This window comes from Cetorhinus maximus, chromosome 18 (assembly GCF_964194155.1).
Source record: "Cetorhinus maximus chromosome 18, sCetMax3.hap1.1, whole genome shotgun sequence".
Lineage (NCBI taxonomy): Eukaryota > Metazoa > Chordata > Chondrichthyes > Lamniformes > Cetorhinidae > Cetorhinus > Cetorhinus maximus.
Window position 1 is genome coordinate 91,920,062 of NC_135896.1, and position 19,758 is coordinate 91,939,819.

Sequence of the window (19,758 nt, forward strand, 5' to 3'; positions counted from 1 at the left end):
TAAAAATTTGTAACCAGACACTAAAGCATACAGCAGCCCTCCTTCTGCAACTTACTTGGAAGGTTTCTCCACTGTGCGGTAGGTATTGAAGGCTTGCAGTTGCTGCTGCACTCCAGTCAATGAGTTGGCAAACTTGCGGCTGTTGAGGAGAATGATGGTTTGCTCGATCCACGTTAGCAGGTCTGATGCCAATTGTTCATACTTGTCAATCATCTTCTGGGTTTCAATTGCATTGTCCAGCACCTGGATAAAGATGTAATACACTGTAGGATATCTCGAGTTCTTAATCCATCCTGAAATACTGCAGTAGCATCAGTTTGATCCAAATAAATGAAACAGGCTGTTCTATGGCTGCTTGTGAGATAGCAATTCATCCTACTCTTTCTTAAATCATGGATAATGACAAATTTTCAAAGATAAACAAGAGTGAGCAGCAGGACATGAAAAAGGAAATCACAGACCTCACAAGCCATGAGCCCACAATAAGTTGCTCATGTAGTCCTAATGTTACTGGGTTAATCAAAAGTGAAAGAATTTGTCTGTCTTTAAAATCATGTCAGATTGATTTTCTCACCAGCATTCCAAGAAAGTGGCTCAAATGTACCTGCTTGGATGGAGTTGGTTATTTAAACAAACAAATCCATTTAACACAAACCTTCCCAATCCTTTTCCCCTCCACCGCTAATGCTTTCATCTTGGAGAAGTAATGGTAAAATGCCACCACGTAGGTAATGATTGACTTCTCATCCGGATTCTCTGTAAAAACATCTGTAAAGAGGAGAAAATGACAATTCTTTCTTAATCAGGCATCACTCTTTACCAAGGAAGGGAGAACATTCATTTTTATCATGACATCTGGCACAACTCCATTTTTGAGATCTAACAGCACATTTCAGTCTGAACTTGGCCTAACATCATCTGCCTGGCAAAATGGCTACACCCTTGAAATATATTAAATAAATCTTTTTTTTTGCTGTGGTCAGTGACAAAAGGAAGTCAATTGGAAAGATGTGGACAGAGCTATTAATGGTAAAATACACAGGTGAAGGGCATTGTTTAATTAAGTACCTGGAGCACTTATAAAGAGAGACTGTTGAGACACTGGATTAGTAGGTAGGAAGAGGCATAGGTAATGCTGCATTCTGTAAATAAACCTATTATCATAGAAAGCATTAGTGCCTAGTTTCATACTTCACCAACTGGCTTGGGATCAAATTATCAAGAATTGCAAACCAGCTATGACAGGGAATCAGGGTCACATGACTGAAGGTTGCAGGCTACATGTGTTACCATTAGCAATGAAATTTAGTTACATGGCAGTCAAAAGAAAGGCTGGTTACATGCATTATTTTACTATAACACATTCTCGTAAAGTTGATCAATTTTATACTAGTCCAAAATCATAGAACAGCAATGCAGAAGGCAGCCATTCTACCTTTCATTTCTGTGCTGGTATGTGAGGGAATGCAGGTCAGAGAATGAGGGGTGCAATGTTGGCACCCTATATCTGACTCCCTCTGTGTATGCTTGATGTTGGGAACACGGGATTGGGAAATATATCTTTTTAATCCATTAGGCACCCTCTTTTTATTTAGATAAATACTTCATATCTCTAAAGTTTATTTGGCTACGTATACACATGTAACTATCTTGCTGAAACTTACCCTCAGGATCAAGCAGTTTGGTTACACCCAGCTGCTGCTCGGCGATGTTGAAGGCCTGCTGTAAGTTGTATGTGGCATTAGACTGTTTCAGTTTGTTAAAATCGACCAGATCAGGCCTGGAGAGAGAGAGATACAATTTAAATATGTCCAGTCTACCACAGATGTTCAATGTTGAATAGCTTGCTGAATGTTTGAGAAACTCAAGCTACATGAGATTTTAACAGAATTCTGGAATTCAGATTTAGCCATTTCCATGTTAAACCTATTTGGTTTTGCAATGTTATGGCAGTCTTCTTTACCTTATGTTATGGCAAAATCCAGCTCCTTAAGCTGGCAATCATACACCCTACTGGCAATAGTAATTAATGGAAGTACCCAATTGCAAATAGATTTACATCCTAAACTTGCACTAAAAAACATGAAAAACAGTTAAGATTAGAACGTGTTCCAGCATGAAGTAGTAACAGTTCGGTCAGGTCCATCAAAGAAACAAATGAAAATCCAGCATGAGGAAACATCATGCCAATTAATAGAAACTTCGACCCTGGCCATGCAGAGAATCATGGACGCTTACAGCACAGGATTAACCCATTTGGCCCATCATGTCTCTGCTGGCACTTTGCCATAGCAAAACAAAAAATTATTCCGTGCAGAGAGATAAAGCCATAAAAAAACAATAGCAGCATTTTTGGTTTTATTGATAGGGGCATCATTACATAAATAAAAGAGGTCTTGATAAATTTGTACCAGGCACTGCCAGACAAACTGTGCAGAAAAACCTAAGTCAAGCAGCAGCTATATTTGCCAGGAGATTTGAGACAATGGAGTTACTTCCTCCACAGCAAGGAAGACTGATAGCAATCATATGGAGGTTTTTTTTTAAATTATGAAACGCAGTGATAGGAGAAAGGCTATTTCCCCTGTTTGGGAAGTTGTGTAACATGTTTCTTATGAGACATGTTATAGAATGCCTTCTGAAAAATCTAACTACACTACATCTGCTGCATCTGCGAACTGCTGCAGTCCGTCTTTCCTTCAGAAAGTCTTAAGTTTGGTGAACATCACTTATCTTTAATGAATCAATGCTGGCTGTCCTGGACTATCACAAACATCTCTAAATGCTTTTGTTTGGCTTTGAATTCTGGGTTCCAAGTGTTACCTGGTCTTTGTTTCTCTCCCTTTTTGAGCCAACGTTTAACATTGGGTAAATCCCCCTTGCCCAGTACAATTTGCAACATAAGGGAGATAGGAAAATTGGGCAGAATTTAATGCTCTCCCCCATGGTGAGTCTGGTGGTGGAGGGCATTTAATCAGGTGGGAGGGCAGTGGGTGAGGACTCAGCCACCTTCCTGCCTACCACCACTCCGATTAAGTCCATGGCGAGTCCATGGGGAGACGGTGGTGTAGTGGTAATATCACTGGACTAATAATCCAGAAACCAGGCTAATGTTCTGGATTTATGGGTTCAAGTCTGGAATTGAAAGGTAATCTCAGCAATGATGACCATGAAACAATCATTAATTGTCGTAAAACCCATCTGGTTCACTAATATCCTTTAGGGAAGGAAATCTGCTGCTCTTACCCAGATCTGGCTGACATGTGACTCCAGACCCACAGCAATCCAATGTGGTTGACTCTTAACTGCTCTCCGAAATGGCCTAGCAAGTTTCTCAGTTCAAAGGCAATTAAGGATGGACAACAAATACTAGCCTTGCCAGTGACTCCCACATCTAATGAAAGAATGAAGGGATTGCCCATGGACAGCCTCCCCACCCCACTGTCAATTACTGCCCACCTAATGGCCTTATCCCACCCAGGTGGGGGTATACCACGTAAGGAGCATGACCCTGATGGGTGGGGGGGTGGGGGTGTTCCCACTGTGAGCCTCCCCATTGGCACTGCCATTCAGTAGAGCTGCTGGCCTCCAATTGGCCAGCAGCTCTCATGGGCGGGATCTCCACCCCCAGGGTCCTTGATTCCAGGGAAGGCCTGCCGCTGTCCTATTAAGTGTCTGAGTAGTACTTAATTCGGCTAAAAGAGGCAATGCGGGGCTCTCGCTGGCTCTCCCATAATCCACACGGTCTGTCTTTGCTTCAGAAGGTCTTAAGTTTAGTGAACATCACTTACCTTTAAATGAATCTATGCTAGCTGTCCTCGTCTCTCCGAGATGCCCCCACCCCACCCCGTCACCTCAATTAAATACGGCCCATTGTGGTCAAAGCCTCTGCTATGCCCTTTCCAACTTCCTTTGCTTTCCAGTGAGTTGTCTGCCTTGAGTTCTGCTAACACTTTCCAAACCAATTTCTCATGCGTGGTGCTCTCGAACAATTGGTCCGCATCCTCCTTTACTACGCTTACATTCCCACATCCTGCTGATGAGCTTTGTCTCATAATACCTGTGTTTGTGGATCAGGGCATTAAATGCCATTCCGTCCTTCCAGCTGGATGTGAAGTTTCTGATGTTTACATTGGTATACCTAGGCAATTAAAAAAAAAATGCTTTTGTTTTAAAAGTAACTTATAACAAAGAAACTGGACAGCTTTGACAGTGGTTCAGAGTATATGCTTTCAAACAGCCATTTGCATTGACATGATAGAAGGTTAAGTAAAAGAGAAAGGACAGGTAAGAGTAGCTCACCCTGCTGTTTTCATCTGACACCAAAGGAGGAGAGCATCCTTTGCTGACCGAGTCTCATGACTGTCATGTGTCTCCACGGTGATATCCTGGATCTAAAAGAACAGATTGATTGATTTTTTTTTAAATTTAGTAGATATTTGAAGTAATTCAACAAAAAGCTCTAGTAAAGAGCTCACTGGTATTTTTTTTAATCTTAACAATAAAAAGGAACATTTTTGCACTAATCCACACTTCCCAGTTCTGGAAAATTGATTTAAAAAAACACAATTTCTTCAGTTTTACAACCTGTAATTGAAGCTGTTTGAAGAATTAATAACTTAAGTACTGAAGACTGAGAACAGAGAGGGAAAAGGTGTAACACAGGGTGGAGGAGGGGGGAAGAGGGAGGAGGGTGGAGGAGGAGAGGGGGAAAACTGATTGCAGAGCTAAAGGGAAATCGCTGGGTGAAGAAACAATTCACAAAGGGGGAACCAGAACTGGGAGTAACTTTGATTCGCCGTGTAACTAATGGTAATGCACTGAAGTTGCCCTGTTAACTAGCACTAACGCTGGTTATTTTCAGATTCCTTTTACAGCGAACAACATTATAACTCACTGATAGTGGAAATGTAATTGGTTGTAATAAAATAAATGCTCTAGTATCCTACCTATAGCTACTAGTGATCCTATAACCCACTAATATTCACCCTGACGCCATAACCAGGAATCCAACGCACTGCAAAATGTCAAGCTCCCAGTTGATGCTACTTTTAATAAATGCCATTACTCTCTCTAACTCCTTGGATTCTGATTCCATGTGATGCCGATAACTTGCTGCATTGGGACTTCATACATCAAAACTAGCTCTCATAGACTGACCTGAACCAAACACAGAGAGGGCACAAAAAGGCAGTGGGATCATTGTCCCAAACATCATGCCAAACTCAGCCCAGCAGAAGCACTTCTGAGCCACTTTAACAAAAGCAAAGTGCTGCAGATGACAGAAATCTGAAATAAAATAGAGGAAATACTCAGCAGGTCTGGCAGCATCGGTGGAGAGAGAAACAGAGTTAACGTTTCAAGTTGATGACCCTTCCTCAGAACTGGGGAATAGTTAGAAACGTAGAAGGTTTTAAGGAAGTGAAAGGGGAGGGCGGGAGTGGGGAGGAACACAAGGGGAATGCTTGTGATGAGCTGAGAGGCAGGCGAGATCAAATGACAAAAAAAAAAGTGTTGCTGATGCCATGCCAAAGGGAGCGCAGGCAGCAGCTCCCTCCACCTCCCAAACTTTGCAATGTGCGACGAGTCGTGGGTAGAGAGCAGCTGATTTGCGTGAACTGGTGTGACAGCAAACTTTTAACCCAAGTTGTCAACAGCAGAGCGGAGGAAACAAATCTCCGATCTCAGCTGACTCCCCGCCCAAATCTGGAAGGATTGGGAATCCTGCTGCGTGCACAGACTGAGCCGGTGTGTTTCTTTTGAGTTACCACTGACCTGGAAACGAAGGATGATGGTCCAGATGAGGCCGAGTGTAAGCCTGTGGCTCCCGTCAACAATGTCGTGGGAGCCCATGTTTTCCAGGTGCACTTTCTGTTCTTTCAGAAACTGAAGAGCCTTGTCCACATTTTCCAGACAATGTATCCGCATCCGGCCTTTGGTTGGTTTTGGCTGATGAGGGAGACGACGACATTGTGGTTTCAGTAAAACAGCGAATACTCAATAAAATAAACAGTGAATGTATGAAACACGAGCAGTTAGTACAGATAAAGCATGCCGATCTTTCACCTCTGGGAAGTGGACACGACTTCTACTTTCCCCCCTTGGGCTCAGTAAAAGGTCCCGACGTGAAGTGCGCTCAAGTAGTTTATGAATGGACGTGTTTTAGTGGCACAAAACTGACAATAATTCAGCATGGCTTGGGACTACATCGGCAAACTCATTTAGAGAAACATAGCTGAATGAGAAATATTAAAAATTCACACTGGATACTCTTGGGAGGTTGGGATTGTAGTACATTTATGGGATTAAGGGGAACAGCTCACAAAAAACTCTGCACTATAGCTGATCAGGGAGCATTTAAGACTGCCATTGGGTACCCAAGATGGATAAAAAGGCCTCAACATTAACCTCCCCCACCCTCCCACAATAGGGGAAAGGGTCAAGGGGAGGAAAATTTATAACAAGGGAACGCTGCCCCAACCTGCCATGCATGTGCTCATTAACATTTTTATGGCTGTGCGTTTCAGGCGTGCAACTGCTGTGGACACTTCATTAACATTTTTTAACCAGGCTGCCACAATGCGTTTAGGGACCCAAACTGAATTGGACAGTAGCCGGCTGGGTTTTTTTAGGGCTGAGGGATGCTGGCAATGAAAGGAAGGTAGGAGCTGCCAGCTCAAAAAAAAGGTTAAGTGCATTTTACAGCACTGCTTGTGGGCCCAGGGGGGGAGCAGATACTCCAGACACTCAAAGACAGCTTTAGTCCCCCCACCTCTGCTGATTGCGACCTCTCTCTCTCTCTCTCTCTCACTCACACCCCACTGCAAATGGCCACCTCCCCCCTCTCCAGTCCCCGATTTTTTATTCCCCCTCCCCTCACAAGGTTTGTTTTCCCACATGCGCGCCAGTCAGGTTTGTCAACACGGGCAGCTGTTGGGTGGAAAACGCAAGGGAAGAAAAACTTAAATTCAGCGGGTTCTCTGCATGTCTAGCTTTGCCAGGTTTACCGCCTCACACCCCTGCACACTCCCTGGCTCCCTTTAAGCAGCCGGGTCCAGTGTTTCTGGGATGCAGCACTGGTTGTCATCCATAAAGATGAAGGAAACTGAAATGTGAAATATCATTGGGAGCACAAAAAAATAACGTTAGTGTATTGACGCCATACATTTCTATCCATAATTAAGTAGGAAATTTGAAAGAGCGCAGCCTTTATGTTAATTATGAAATAAGTACTCTCCACGGGTAATTTCACACAGCGTTGGGAGATTTTTTGAACTAATGCTGTACAAAATGTTTTCATTTTCAGAAAGATTTGTGAAGCAGCGCAGAGCTTATAAACGCTCTCTGGACATTCTGAACTTTAGTTATTCTGAAGTTGAAATCAACCATCAACACCCAAGACAGTTAAAGCCACAAACTATGGACTCCAACGGATCGCCCGACATACCAGGTGCTCGCCGGAGAGAATTTCCAGCAGTTTGATCAGCATACGGCCATCTCGGAGGTCGGTGTACAGGTCCGTAATGCGGCAGGTTACGCGCGCCAGGTGAGAGTTCACCCATTTCGTAAAGGTTTTCTTCTGCACAACTTCGCGTTCATCTGTAAATAAAAAAATTCATCAATCAATTCACTGTCTGCCGCCTCGACATTTGGCTTTTAAACTTTTGTACTTCAAACCTTTAGCTGGTGTCGGGTGACAGCTTGCACTACTTAGCACTGACAGCACTAACAAACACTTCTGATTCAAGTCATGCTCATGTTGAGCCAGGCTGAAAATATTTCCAATCAGTTCTCTTGCTTTTGGTCCTTGACTGGTTGAAATAACACAGTGGGAGGTAATTGGCAAAACAGCTAGTGCCTGCAACTTAATCTTGGTTTTGGTGATGGAATGAGTGGAGGTGTGGGGGTGGGCAATATCTGAAGGCTTAGGGAGCGGTGATGCGACAATAAAGGTATTGTGGAGTCCGGAATTATAAAATAGGTTTTACTGCTGTGACTAAGATTAAGAGTCCTTATCTGTACAATACAAACTATTCTTTAATTTTACTGTATGGTGGTGCTGGATTGTGCCAACGATTCCTCACACATGGAGTTCCTGATCACAGTCATGCCACTCGTGGAATAAATGCTTCCCCACAGGGAAGGAGGGAAAATAAATCAGGGCCGGGATTCTCCGTGCCCACTGGCGTGGGGTGTGTGCGGTGGCGAGATTGGACAATGTGGCGAGAAGGCCAAAAATCGTTTTCACGACGGCGTGAGACCAGTTTGTGAACGTCCACTCAGCCTGCCGATGGTCGGTCGCATTCCCTGCTAGTGGACATCGGGAACCTCATTGTAATACATCAGCGTATCATTACAAGGCCAGCCTGCCGGACTCATCCCTCCCCACTGGATCGTCCACCCAGGTTGGCGGGAAAACACACCGACGTGTTTCACAACAGCATTTATAAGGTGTGTACTTGGTGGGCTGCACTACGCTCAGGTCTTCACGGCTTGTTTGCTGACCTTGCTTCGGGCAGCACTCGCAGTCATCAGCGCCAGGCTTCACAAACAGCACCACATCACTTTTAGGGGGGCTCACGGGCAGGTCTCTACCTACCAGACCAGCCATATGTGGGCGGCTTTTCAACAGCTGCAGAGTTAGGGCTTGCTTGGGGAAGGGGGAGAAGTGGCCTCAGGTAAGGGAAGAGGCTGCAGGGTGAGGGCTGTACTGGGGAAGGGGGGTATCCCAGGGTGTGTGTGGGGCACGTGTTGATCTGTGCAAGTGGCTTCAAGGTGGTGAGGGCTGAGGAGGCAGCCTCCAAAGGAGATGAAGCCAGATGGCGATGAGAGGGTGTGTGTGAGAGAGTGAGTGGTGATGTCCCTTGAGCTGGCAGTGAGTGAGATGCCAGTGAATGTGTGATGGGCTTGAGTGTGTGAGTTTAGAGTGATGAGATGATTACCTTACCCTGGCTGCACGGATGAGATCATTCATCCTCTATTTGCATTGGATGGCCAACCTCTTCTGTGCAGCATTGGCACTGATCACCACTGCTATTGCCTATCAATCTGGAGTGCTAACGTAGCTGCCCCTCCTGCAGCCAGAGCAGGGCTGAGAGACACCACAGTGGCCTCCACAGTGTCTAAAAGGCGCTCAAGGGCTGCAGTCTTCTTGCTTTTTAGAGCCATGTCTTCATTGCTGCAGTCCTGGGCTGGAAGCACTGAGTGCAACTGTACTTTAAAATGTGGTGCCTGGTGTGATGAAGCGGCGAGGTGACAGTGTGGCAGGCGAATCGGAGCCTGTCCACTACCGAAATGGCATGTATCCCGGGAATGCATAATTAATACAGCGTGTTTGGGACAATACGGCGTGAAAAGCCACCATTGAGGCCAGCAGGTAAAACGTCGTTTTACCGCACTTAGTGCAAATCTGGGACAATTCCGCCCTAGATGTTCAGCAAGGCACTAGATGAGGTCAAAGAGCCAGCTGCCTGCTTGCCCTCTTAGTCAGGATGGTGCATAGCACAGGGAATCAATGCATATTTATATTGAGATCGTTACGAATGTGGGACTTTAAAAGATGGCTACGTTTTAAAATTTCTCCTTTAACTCTAAGTGAAGGAGAATTTTCTGGATAGCATGGAAGGTGGTCATACTAAACCTTTGCCTGGAGAAAGGCCCATGTGACCTGGTTGCCAAGGAAAAGAAAATAAAACCTACAAAAAAAAAACCAAGTGACAGTTTTCACACCTTGAACCAGTAAAGGGATGGCTGCTTTTGTAAGAAACAGGCAGAGAGAAGGAGATGAGGCAGATAATGCTGTGTGGAAGCAGGATGTTAGTAAGATTCAGTTCGTCTGTTTGAAGCGAGGGAACCAAAGAGATGGGACTTTTGGAAATTTAAGGAATAAGAATCGCTGAGGCAGGCCTTGCTGGTGGAAGTCATATCTGCAAGACTCAGGCTGGGTGGACCGACTTTCGAAGGGCACTGGAAGTTGCCACATAGTGTGGCAGGGAGAGGTGGGCCCTCTGGAAAGCTGTGAAGAAGGTGAGGTTTGTCCTTCTAATGCTACATCTGCCAGTAGCGCAGTGTGCAGCGAAAGGAGTTTTAAGATACATTTCAATTCAGTTAGTTAATGTGAAAATACCTTTACTGTAGTTCGATGTATTAGTTGCCTATTAAGTAGTGTTTGATTTATACCAACATACAAATTAGGAGCAGGAGTAGGCCATTCAGCTTCTCGAGCCTGCTCCGCCATTCAATAAGGTCATGGCTGATCTGATCGTAACCTCGACTCCACATGCACACCTAGCTCCGATAACCTTTCACCCCCTTGCTCATCAAGAATCTATCTAGCTATGCCTTAAAAATATTCAAAGGCTCTGCTTCCACCTCCCTCTGAGGAAGAGAGTTCCAAAGACTCATGACCTTCTGGGAGAAAAAAAATTCTCCTCATCCAAGTCTTGAATGGGCGGCACCTTATTTTTGAACAGTGACCCCTAGTTCCAGATTCTCCCACAAGAGGAAACATGTATGTTGATTTTAGTTTGTTTAGTAAAAATTCTTAAAATGTGAAATCTTGTCCATCGGTTTATTTCCCTCAGTCACTGAGAAATCCTTTTTTTTAAAGTTATAGGTGTCTACGAGGATCATAACAATAATTATATATAAAAACAAAGACCATAATCTACAAAGAAAAACATCAGCAATTTATCGCCAGTAGACTGCAATAAAAACAAACTTGTAACAAGTTGCATAATACTACACACTAAAGTCCAATATCAAAGTCAAGTTTATTACCATTTTACCGTTGAACAGCATGTCTGCCAGAAGTGCTTCTAAAAGTAAATAATTCAGTATATATTTCATAATGCAATATCAATTGTATATATGAAGCCATTGTCCAATAGGTTCTGACACTTGTAGATAAGTCAAACTATACAATAAGTACCCCATGATTGAGGTAGGGACTGATCATTAATACCCAGTCACATATTATTCTATATTTATTCAAGTTTTAAAAAGTTTCCAAAGAACATCTACTGACATCTATTAAGTTTATTCTACTGACACCCCTTGCCAATGTTCTGGCCAACTTACTGATGGTATTTTATATTTATAACAGAAATGGCAAATCCTTCATATGACAAGAAAAACACTTTGCTACTGCTCAAATTACAACAGTGACTACATGTCAAAAGTACTCCTTAAAAGCTTTTTGGAAAGCCTTGCGGTTGTGAAAGGTTAACAGCCACAGAACTGCAAGGCCTTCTTTTTCTCAGGGTAAAACAGAGATACGCTATTTTATAATGAGGCGTATTAGGCTATGTAATGCATGATGCATTATTATACAATACCAGTTGATCTCCCATGGTGAGACACAGCAAGCTGAACCCAAGTTCAGTATTCAGGTTAAGCGTGTTAGAAAGCAATGAGATCCAGCTGGGGGAGAGAGTTCAGGAATGGAGGGAGGAGCTGTTGGAATGGCAACCAAAGGTGGCTGTTCTCCATCCTCCAGTGGAATTGCCTCTCTCCTCGCTGCTACAGGCAAGATAGAAGGGGAGTTGCTATGTTAGGGGAGTCGCGACAGAGGAAGGTCATACAATTTACCCCACTCCACTCCTCATCATATTAATGCAGTAGGACAGCACTACAGGAGTGGGTTGTGGAGAAAGGCAGGAAAGAGAGTAGGGAGAAAATATTCTGTGGAGCTGAATTGGGGCAAGAGTTGAGCTATAAGCCACACCACCCCAACTTTCATCCACCCTCCCAGATTCATCTAGAGTCGGGCTGCTAAACAAAGCAAAATCAAGCCCAATGCTCCTCCATCAGCTCTACGTAGTAATATATGCACTCAATATGAACAACTTTAGCCCTAATATGAATAAATAGGTTTTTGCTGTCTTTGTAATTAAGGGTTTATTATAAGTTTATTGGTTTTTGATGGAGCAATAGGTGAGCACTGGATTAATTTAAGACAGCACTGAATCTGTCTGTGTGGTTCATAAATCAATAAATGTGCATACATGCATCAGTAGAGAAAACAATTGTAGCCTGAGTTTTCAGCTCGGTGGGTGGGTGCGATCAGCAGGCCCGAGTGCAAGTCAGCAAACGGACCACCGACCGCGATCAACACTCGACTGCGAAACAGGCACTGAAAAGCTCAGCGCTGCCGGGGTGAGGGCGGGAAGGGGGCCGGGCAATGACGCCAAAGCGGGCGTGGGCCAACGCTGAGAAAAAGCTCCCTGAAGGCAGAGAGCTGCCTCAGGAAGCTGCAGACCCGAAAACCATGAAGTAAAGTTTGAAAATTAGGAATAAAAAGTGTCCAAGCATCACAATCAGGTACCTGAACATGCACATGATAAAAACGCTGTCCGTAGATTTTGAGTTTTATTTAATTTAATAACGGAAACCTCATCTTGCCCTTGGATGCCGTTTCGTGAAAAATGCAAAGTCCGCCCGGCCGATTCGCCCGTCTGCCAACCGTAAGGTTGGATGGACCACGAAAAATCGGAGTCAATCGCTCCGTTAATGGCTTAATTGTCAGTGGGCACAAGCCTGACTTTTGCGCGCGCCCGCCGACCAAAATATCACGTGAGCATAGGGTGAAGTCGGGCACTCGCTCGATGTCTTCTCACGCAATTTTACACCCAATCCGGTTGGGTGGACGCCTGCCCGCGGTAGGTAAAATTCAGCCCTATGTGTCTTGTCAGTTGACCAAGCTGAATGTGCATAATGCACTTAAGAAATATTTGAGCTATGTTTTCCCTCTTTTCTTTGGCCAGTGATACAAATGGCATATTGTGGGGCTCACTGCTCCACAGGCTATTGCAACTGCCTGATTATCTGATCATTCTACACAAGACCTACTTTACTGCTTCGCTGTTTGAAAATGGTCGTAATATTGATAGCTATGGCTTAGTGGGAGCCCCCTCGCCTTTCAGTCAAAAGACTGAGTTTGTGGTCCCAATGCCGGGACTTGAGCACAACAACTAAAGCCTACACTCCACTCCGGTACTGGGGGGGTGGGTGGGGGGGATGCTGCACTGTCGACTATGCCATCTTTTGGGTGAATCATTAAAATGAGGTCTCAGCTGCCCTATGATGTCAATGTTAAAGATCGCGCAGCTCCATTCGAAAAAGAGCAGGGGAATTCTCCCCAGTATCCTGGCCAATACTCATCCTTTAACCAATACCAGCAAAGCAGATTATCTGGCCATTTATTTCATTGCTGTTTGTGGGACCTTGCTGTGCACAAATTGATAGCTGCTTTTCCTACATTACAATAGAGACTACATTTCAAAAGTCATTCATTAACAGTAGAGCCCTTGGGGACATCTTGATGTCATGAAGGACATTTTATAGCATTTTTTCACTTTCTTCAAATTTGTTTTAATTTTGTTCAGAACACTGCATTTTATACCCCCAATGGAGAAAGCATGGATGAAAGTACTGCGGATTATTTAATAACTACAACTTCTGTCCTGCTGGGAAATTAACTTTTTAAACAGTCTGTCTAGTTCAAAATTGTAAATTAATTATATGAAAGCAGATTGGGTTGTGGCTATTTTTAATGATATGCAGTTAATGCCATACCTACGAGAGAGAAAGAGACAGTGTAGAGGAAAGTAAGATAGCCATTATTTAAACACATTACAAAATATACGTTGCTGGGATGAGCACATTGCTAAATTCAGCAAGATTGTCACATCAAAATTCTGCCCCATTATGACGGGGAATCATTCCTTACAAAAAGGAACGGACAAACAAGGCTAAGGACTGTCATCTGTTACGGTGAATGAAAACTCTTATGCCAAGTTGAGATGCATCATTCAACGGCCCAGCTGACATCAGGTACTACCTTGTACCGACACAAAAGGTTACAATCAAATGTGTAACCATTGGGAGGTAAAAGTGATAAGCTGCCACAGAAAAGCTCATCTGTCTTCTATTGTTACATCAACACTCAATCTGATAGTATGACGCAGATATCTAATGCATTTCTTAAATGGTGAGCAGTACTTTCATCAACTATCAGATAAAAGATTTCTTGCCTTTAGTTGGTCAATTATGGCTGTTCTCCACCATCCATGTTGAGTGAATGTGAAATACTGGGGCCGTGGAAAACCCCAAGGGCATAAAGATTACAAAAGGAAGCTTCCAGTGAGACATATAGTTTCTACTGGTGCAGATACAATAGTCGAGTGTTCATAATACAGGCCTAACAAAATGGAGGTCACGATTTGGAAGCGTTTGTTGATATCAAAATACAACCTATTTTCTTAAAACTCGGGTCAATCAGGATGAAATCCCATTTGATATCAATATTTTCTGGTGCTACACAAAAGGATTTTTAAGGAATAGTTTCAATTGTTTAAGGATGAAGTTGCCAGCAGCTGCTAATTAGATGCGCCTCACAAGGACAACATCAACTGTGACCACTGAGTCAGTCTCCAGTTTAATCATGTGTGCAGTCCAGACACTCAAAACCACAATTACAGACAGCTCAGTACCAAATACAAAGATACAAGGCACGATCGACAAGACCTCCCCGATATGGGAAGACAGCAAGTCAGGCAGGTTCTTTTTATAACTGAGCCAAAATACATGGGTGAAAATGAGTTCTCTGTTCTTTAGCTCAATCATAATATAACAGGACAGGACAAAAAAACAGTTTGTGTGCACTCCGCACAAAGCGTGTTGGCCGAAGAAAACAAAATAAATGGACTGATACAACAGTACCTTACACATTACACAAATATATCAACTAACTCTGAAAGGTGTCTGGTCATGATAAAACTGGAGGCAAAGGACACGCCAAGGCCAAGACTCACTCCTCCGGAGCTGGTCTTCAGCTCCCCATCAGCCGCATCCACCAATTGTTGTGCAAGGCCCACCCATGCTGAGTGTGTCAGGGCAGGAGCTCCTGTCTACCTGGGGTATCTGAACGCTGCCCTGGGGTATCTGAACGCCCAGATCCTTGAGCTGGCCGGCAACGCGGCCCGGGACAACAAGACGACCGGCATCATTCCCCCGCCACCTGCAGCTCCCCATCCGCAATGGAGAGGAGCTCAACAAGCTGTAGGGAGGGGTCACCGCAACCCAGGGTGGGGTCCCGCCCAACATCCAGCCTGCGCTACTGCCCAAGAAAACCGGGCACCCCAGCAAGGTTTATGACTGAAGGGGCGAGATCAGAGAGAAAAAAATAACTATGTCACTTCAGGAGGAATCAATGCCCCATTTAAGAAACATCTGAACACTTCTCTATTCCCTGATGAAAAAAGGGTCTGCGTAGTAAAGATTGTGAAATTTTGAATGAACTTAAAATAAAAATGTAAGCTGGGCTGTTCTTTTAGTGCTATTCTTACTCCAGACAGCAAACCATTGTGAACCCTCCATCCCTGTCTGAGTAACACTGGACACTGCCCACAGTCAATTACTTAAATAACAATGTGTGATAATTACCTTTTTGCTTTGAGTCTAGCTACAAAATCATTTTCATTTCCTTGAGCCAGAATGCACGTCCCAATCTTTGTTAATGCGAGATATTTGTTGTTTTTGTATCTTTGCACACTTCCCATAACAAGGAGTGAAATGCTTTGCAGTCAGGTGAACATGGTGCCCATGAGCAACGTGAGATTCTTCCAAAGATGTAACCCATCTTTTTAATCAGCAACAGAGCGATTTATTCAAAAAAAAAACAGGAGGGATCCCCACAACCCATGTGATGAGGGTGGGGTGGGGCACTCACACCCTCCAGACATGAGTCAGCCACTGGGAAGGATGTGATTGCACCAGAGAGAGCGCAGAGGAGGTTTACCAGGATGTTGCCTGGGCTGGAGAGTTTTAGTTATGAGGAGACCTCTATGACTCTATGGATGTCCACATGAAACTCAGAGCTCTGATCTCCACTCAACAGAAAAGATCTGGAGCAGGGTTCCCGCCATGCACCTTCAGAAACAGGAATATTACCTGTAAGCCAAAGGCATGCTGCTCCTGCTAATTAGAGATTCAGAGTTACGTTAAAAGTGGGCAGAAGCAACAAACGACAATTAAGAGAACCGACAGTGTTGTAGCTGGTGACCAGTCTGGTTAAGACAAGCAATTCTGGATAATTCTCTGCTAACAGGACGCCAATTTAGAGAGACTTCCTTTTATATATAAACATGGAGAGCATTTTGTCCACTGTTTCAGATTGTGTCTCAGGCAATGCACAGTTTGAACAATGCTGAAATGTGACAGACACACAAAAAAGTTACACAATGGTGGTGCAGCAGCTGTAAACAAACAAGGTACATGAAAAGATACTTAATTAGAAATCCAAGCAACATCAACATCAAAATGTTTCATGTCACCGAAATGGCAAATAGTCAGCGATAGGTAACTTAGCCTTGTTAAATTCTAAATATTATTTTTCAGCCAATCATAGCTTCATATCATAGAGGTCTACAGCACAGAAAAAGGCCCTTCAGCCCATCGAGTCTGCACCGGTCAAACAAGTACCTAACCATTCTAATCCCATTTTCTAGCATTAGGCCCATAGCCTTGTATGCCATGGCATTGCAAGTGCACATCCAAATACTTCTAAAATGTTATGAGGGTTTCTGCCTCTACCAGCCTTTCAGGCAGTGAGTTCTAGATTCCCACCACCCTCTGGGTGAAAAAACTCTCCCTCACATCCCCTCTAAACCTCCTGCCCCTTACCTTAAATCTATGCCCCCTGGTTAATGATTCCTCCACCAAGGGGAAAAGTTCCTTCCTGTCTACCCTATTTATGCCCCTCATAATCTAATAGACCACAATCATGTCCCCCCCTCAATCTCCTCTGCTTCAGGGAAAATAACTCCAGTCTATCCAATCTCCCCTCATAACTAAAACTCTCCAGTCCAGGCAACATCCTGGTAAATCTCCTCTGCACTCTCTCTCTAGTGCAATCACATCCTTACTATATTGCGGATTCCAGAACTGCATGCAATACTCTAGCTGTGGCCTAACCAGCATTTTATACAGTTCCAGCATAACCTTCCTGCTCTTATATTCCATGCCTCGGCTAATAAAGGCAAGTATCCCATATGCCTTCTTAATCACCTTATCTACCAGTCCCGCTACCTTAAGGGACCAGTGGACATGCACACCAAGGTCCCTCTGATCCTCGGTAGTTCCCAGGGTCCTACCATTCATCGTGTATTCCTGTGCCTTGTTTGTCCTGCCCAAGTGCATCACCTCACACTTATCCGGATTGAATTCCATTTGCCACTGATCAGCCCATCTGACCAGTCCGTCTATATCCTCCTGTAATCTAAGGCTATCCTCCTCACTATTTACCACCCCACCAAACTTCGTGTCATCCGCAAACTTACTGATCAACCCTCCTACATTCAAGCCTAAATCGTTTACATATACCACAAACAGCAAGGGACCCAACACCGATCCCTGTGGAACCCCACTGGACACAGGCATCGAGTCACAAGAACACTCTTCGACCATCACCCTCTGCTTCCTGCCACTCAGCCAATTCTGGATCCAATTTGCCAAGATGCCTTGGATCCCATGGGCTCTTACCTTCGTTATCAGTCTCCCATGCCGGACCTTATCAAAAGCCTTGCTGAAGTCCAAGTAGACTACGTCAAATGTATTGCCCTCATCTACACACCTGGTCACCTCTTCGAAAAATTCAATCAAATTGGTCAGACATGACCTCCCCTTAACAAAACCAAGCTGACTGTCCTTGATTAATCCCTGCTTCTCCAAATATAGATTAATTCTGTCCCTGAGAATTGCTTCCAATAGTTTCACCACCACTGAGATTAGGCTGACTGGCCTGTAGTTCCCTGGTTTATCCCTTCCTCCCTTCTTGAATAACAGTACCACATTAGCTGTCCTCCAGTCCTCTGGCACCTCTCCTGTGGCCAGAGGGATATTGAAAATTATTGCCAGCGCTCCTATCTCCTCTCTTGCCTCACTCAACAGCCTGGGATACATTTCATCTGGGCCTGGAGATTTATCTACTTTAAGCCTGCCAGACCACTTAGAACCTCCTCCCTTTCTAAGCTAATTTCTTAATTATATCACAGTCCTTCTGCCTGATTTCCATACCCACATCGTCCCTCTCACTTGTGAACACTGACGCAAAGCATTCATTTAGAACCCTACCTATGTCTTCTGGCTCCACACACAAATTACCACTATGGTCCTTAATGGGCCCTACTCTTTCCCTAGTTATCCTCTTACTCTTAATGTACTTGTAAAATAACTTTGGATTTTCCTTTATTTTACCTGCCAATGTTTTTCATGCCCCCTTTTTGCTCTCCTAATTTCCTTTTTAAGTTCCCCCCTACACATTCTGTACTCCTCTAGGGCTTCCGCTGTTTTGAGTCCTCGGTATCTGCCATAAGCCTCCTTTTTTCTCTTTATCCAATCCTGTATATCCCTTGACATCCAGGGTTCCCTGGATTTGTTGGTCCCACCCTTTACCTTTATTCGAATATGTTGGCCCTGTACTCTCCCTATTTCCTTCTTGAATGAGTCCCACTGCTCTGACACAGATTTACCTAAAAGTAGCTGCTCCCAGTCCACTCTGGCCAAATCATATCTGATCTTATTAAAATTGGCATTCCCCCAATTTAGAACTTATTCCTGGCCCATCCTTGTCCTTTTCCATAACAACCTCGAATCTAATGGAGTTTTGATCACTATCTGCAAAATGTTCCCCCACTGATACCTCTATCACTTGCCCAGCTTCATTCCCTAAAATTAAGTCCAGGACCGCCCCCTCTCTTGTAGGGCCTTCTACGTACTGGCTTAAAAAGCTCTCCTGGGTGCATTTTAAGAATTCCACTCCCTCTAAACCTATCACACTATGACTAACCCAGTTAATGTTGGGGAAGTTGAAATCCCCCACTATTACTATCCTATTATTTTTACACTTCTCTGAAATCTGCCTACATATCTGCTCTTCTATTTCTCTTTGACTGTTTGGGGGCCAATAGTACACTCCCAGCAATGTGATTGCTCCTTTTTTGTTTTTCAGTTCTACCCATATGGCTTCAATTGAGGAGCCTTCTAAGATGTCATCCCTCCTTACTGCTGTAATTGATTCCTTGATCAATATTGCGATACCCCCTCCTCTTTTACCTCCTTCCCTGTCTCGCCTGAAGACCCAATATCCTGGAATACTGAGCTGCCAATCCTGCACCTTTCTCAACCATGTCTCTGTGATAGCAATGACATCATACTTCCATGTGTTAATTTGTTCCCTCAACTCATCTGCCTTATTCATCAGACTCTTTGCATTAAAATAAATACCATCCAATCTTGCCAAACTCCCTTGTGCCTTAACTGGCCTATAATTTCTATGCCTTCCAGACTCACTTGCTCTCTCTTCTAATTTTGGCTGTGCATCTCCCCCTGCTGAACCTCCTCTCAGGATCCCAACCCCCTGCCAAGTTAGTTTAAACCCTCCCCAACAGCACTAGCAAACCACCCCGTAAGGATGTCGGTCCCATTCCGGTTCGGGTGCAACCCGTCCGCCTTGTACAGGTCCCACCGGGAAAATCAGCTTTTTGGAATGGGCCTGCAACAGCTTTTCATTTAGCCATGCTAAATCATGCTCGGTGAATATAATCACTCCAATGCTAATCAAGAGACATGCAGCAAACAAAAATAGCTGAAAGTGGCAGATGGAACAAAATACTGAGAAATCTCACATAATCCTTGTATTTCTTAATATAATGAACCATTGTTATGGTTAATAAATAAGAATGTGTGGGCACATCTGAC

At 44.1% G+C, this 19,758-nt stretch overlaps 1 protein-coding gene across 3 annotated transcripts in view; it reads right to left on the reverse strand.

The window, feature by feature from the left end:
- LOC144693355 (spectrin beta chain, non-erythrocytic 1-like) overlaps positions 1-19,758 on the reverse strand; it is a 559,404-nt gene that overhangs the window by 146,616 nt on the left and 393,030 nt on the right. For all 3 annotated transcript variants that reach the window (XM_078563183.1, XM_078563184.1, XM_078563185.1), the window contains exons 3-9: positions 7,448-7,599; positions 5,776-5,949; positions 4,303-4,394; positions 4,061-4,141; positions 1,665-1,780; positions 656-768; positions 56-243 (exon numbers count right to left, since the gene is read on the reverse strand). In XM_078563183.1, coding sequence (XP_078419309.1) covers positions 56-243; positions 656-768; positions 1,665-1,780; positions 4,061-4,141; positions 4,303-4,394; positions 5,776-5,949; positions 7,448-7,599 — 916 coding nt within the window. The remainder of the gene's footprint in view (positions 1-55; positions 244-655; positions 769-1,664; positions 1,781-4,060; positions 4,142-4,302; positions 4,395-5,775; positions 5,950-7,447; positions 7,600-19,758) is intronic.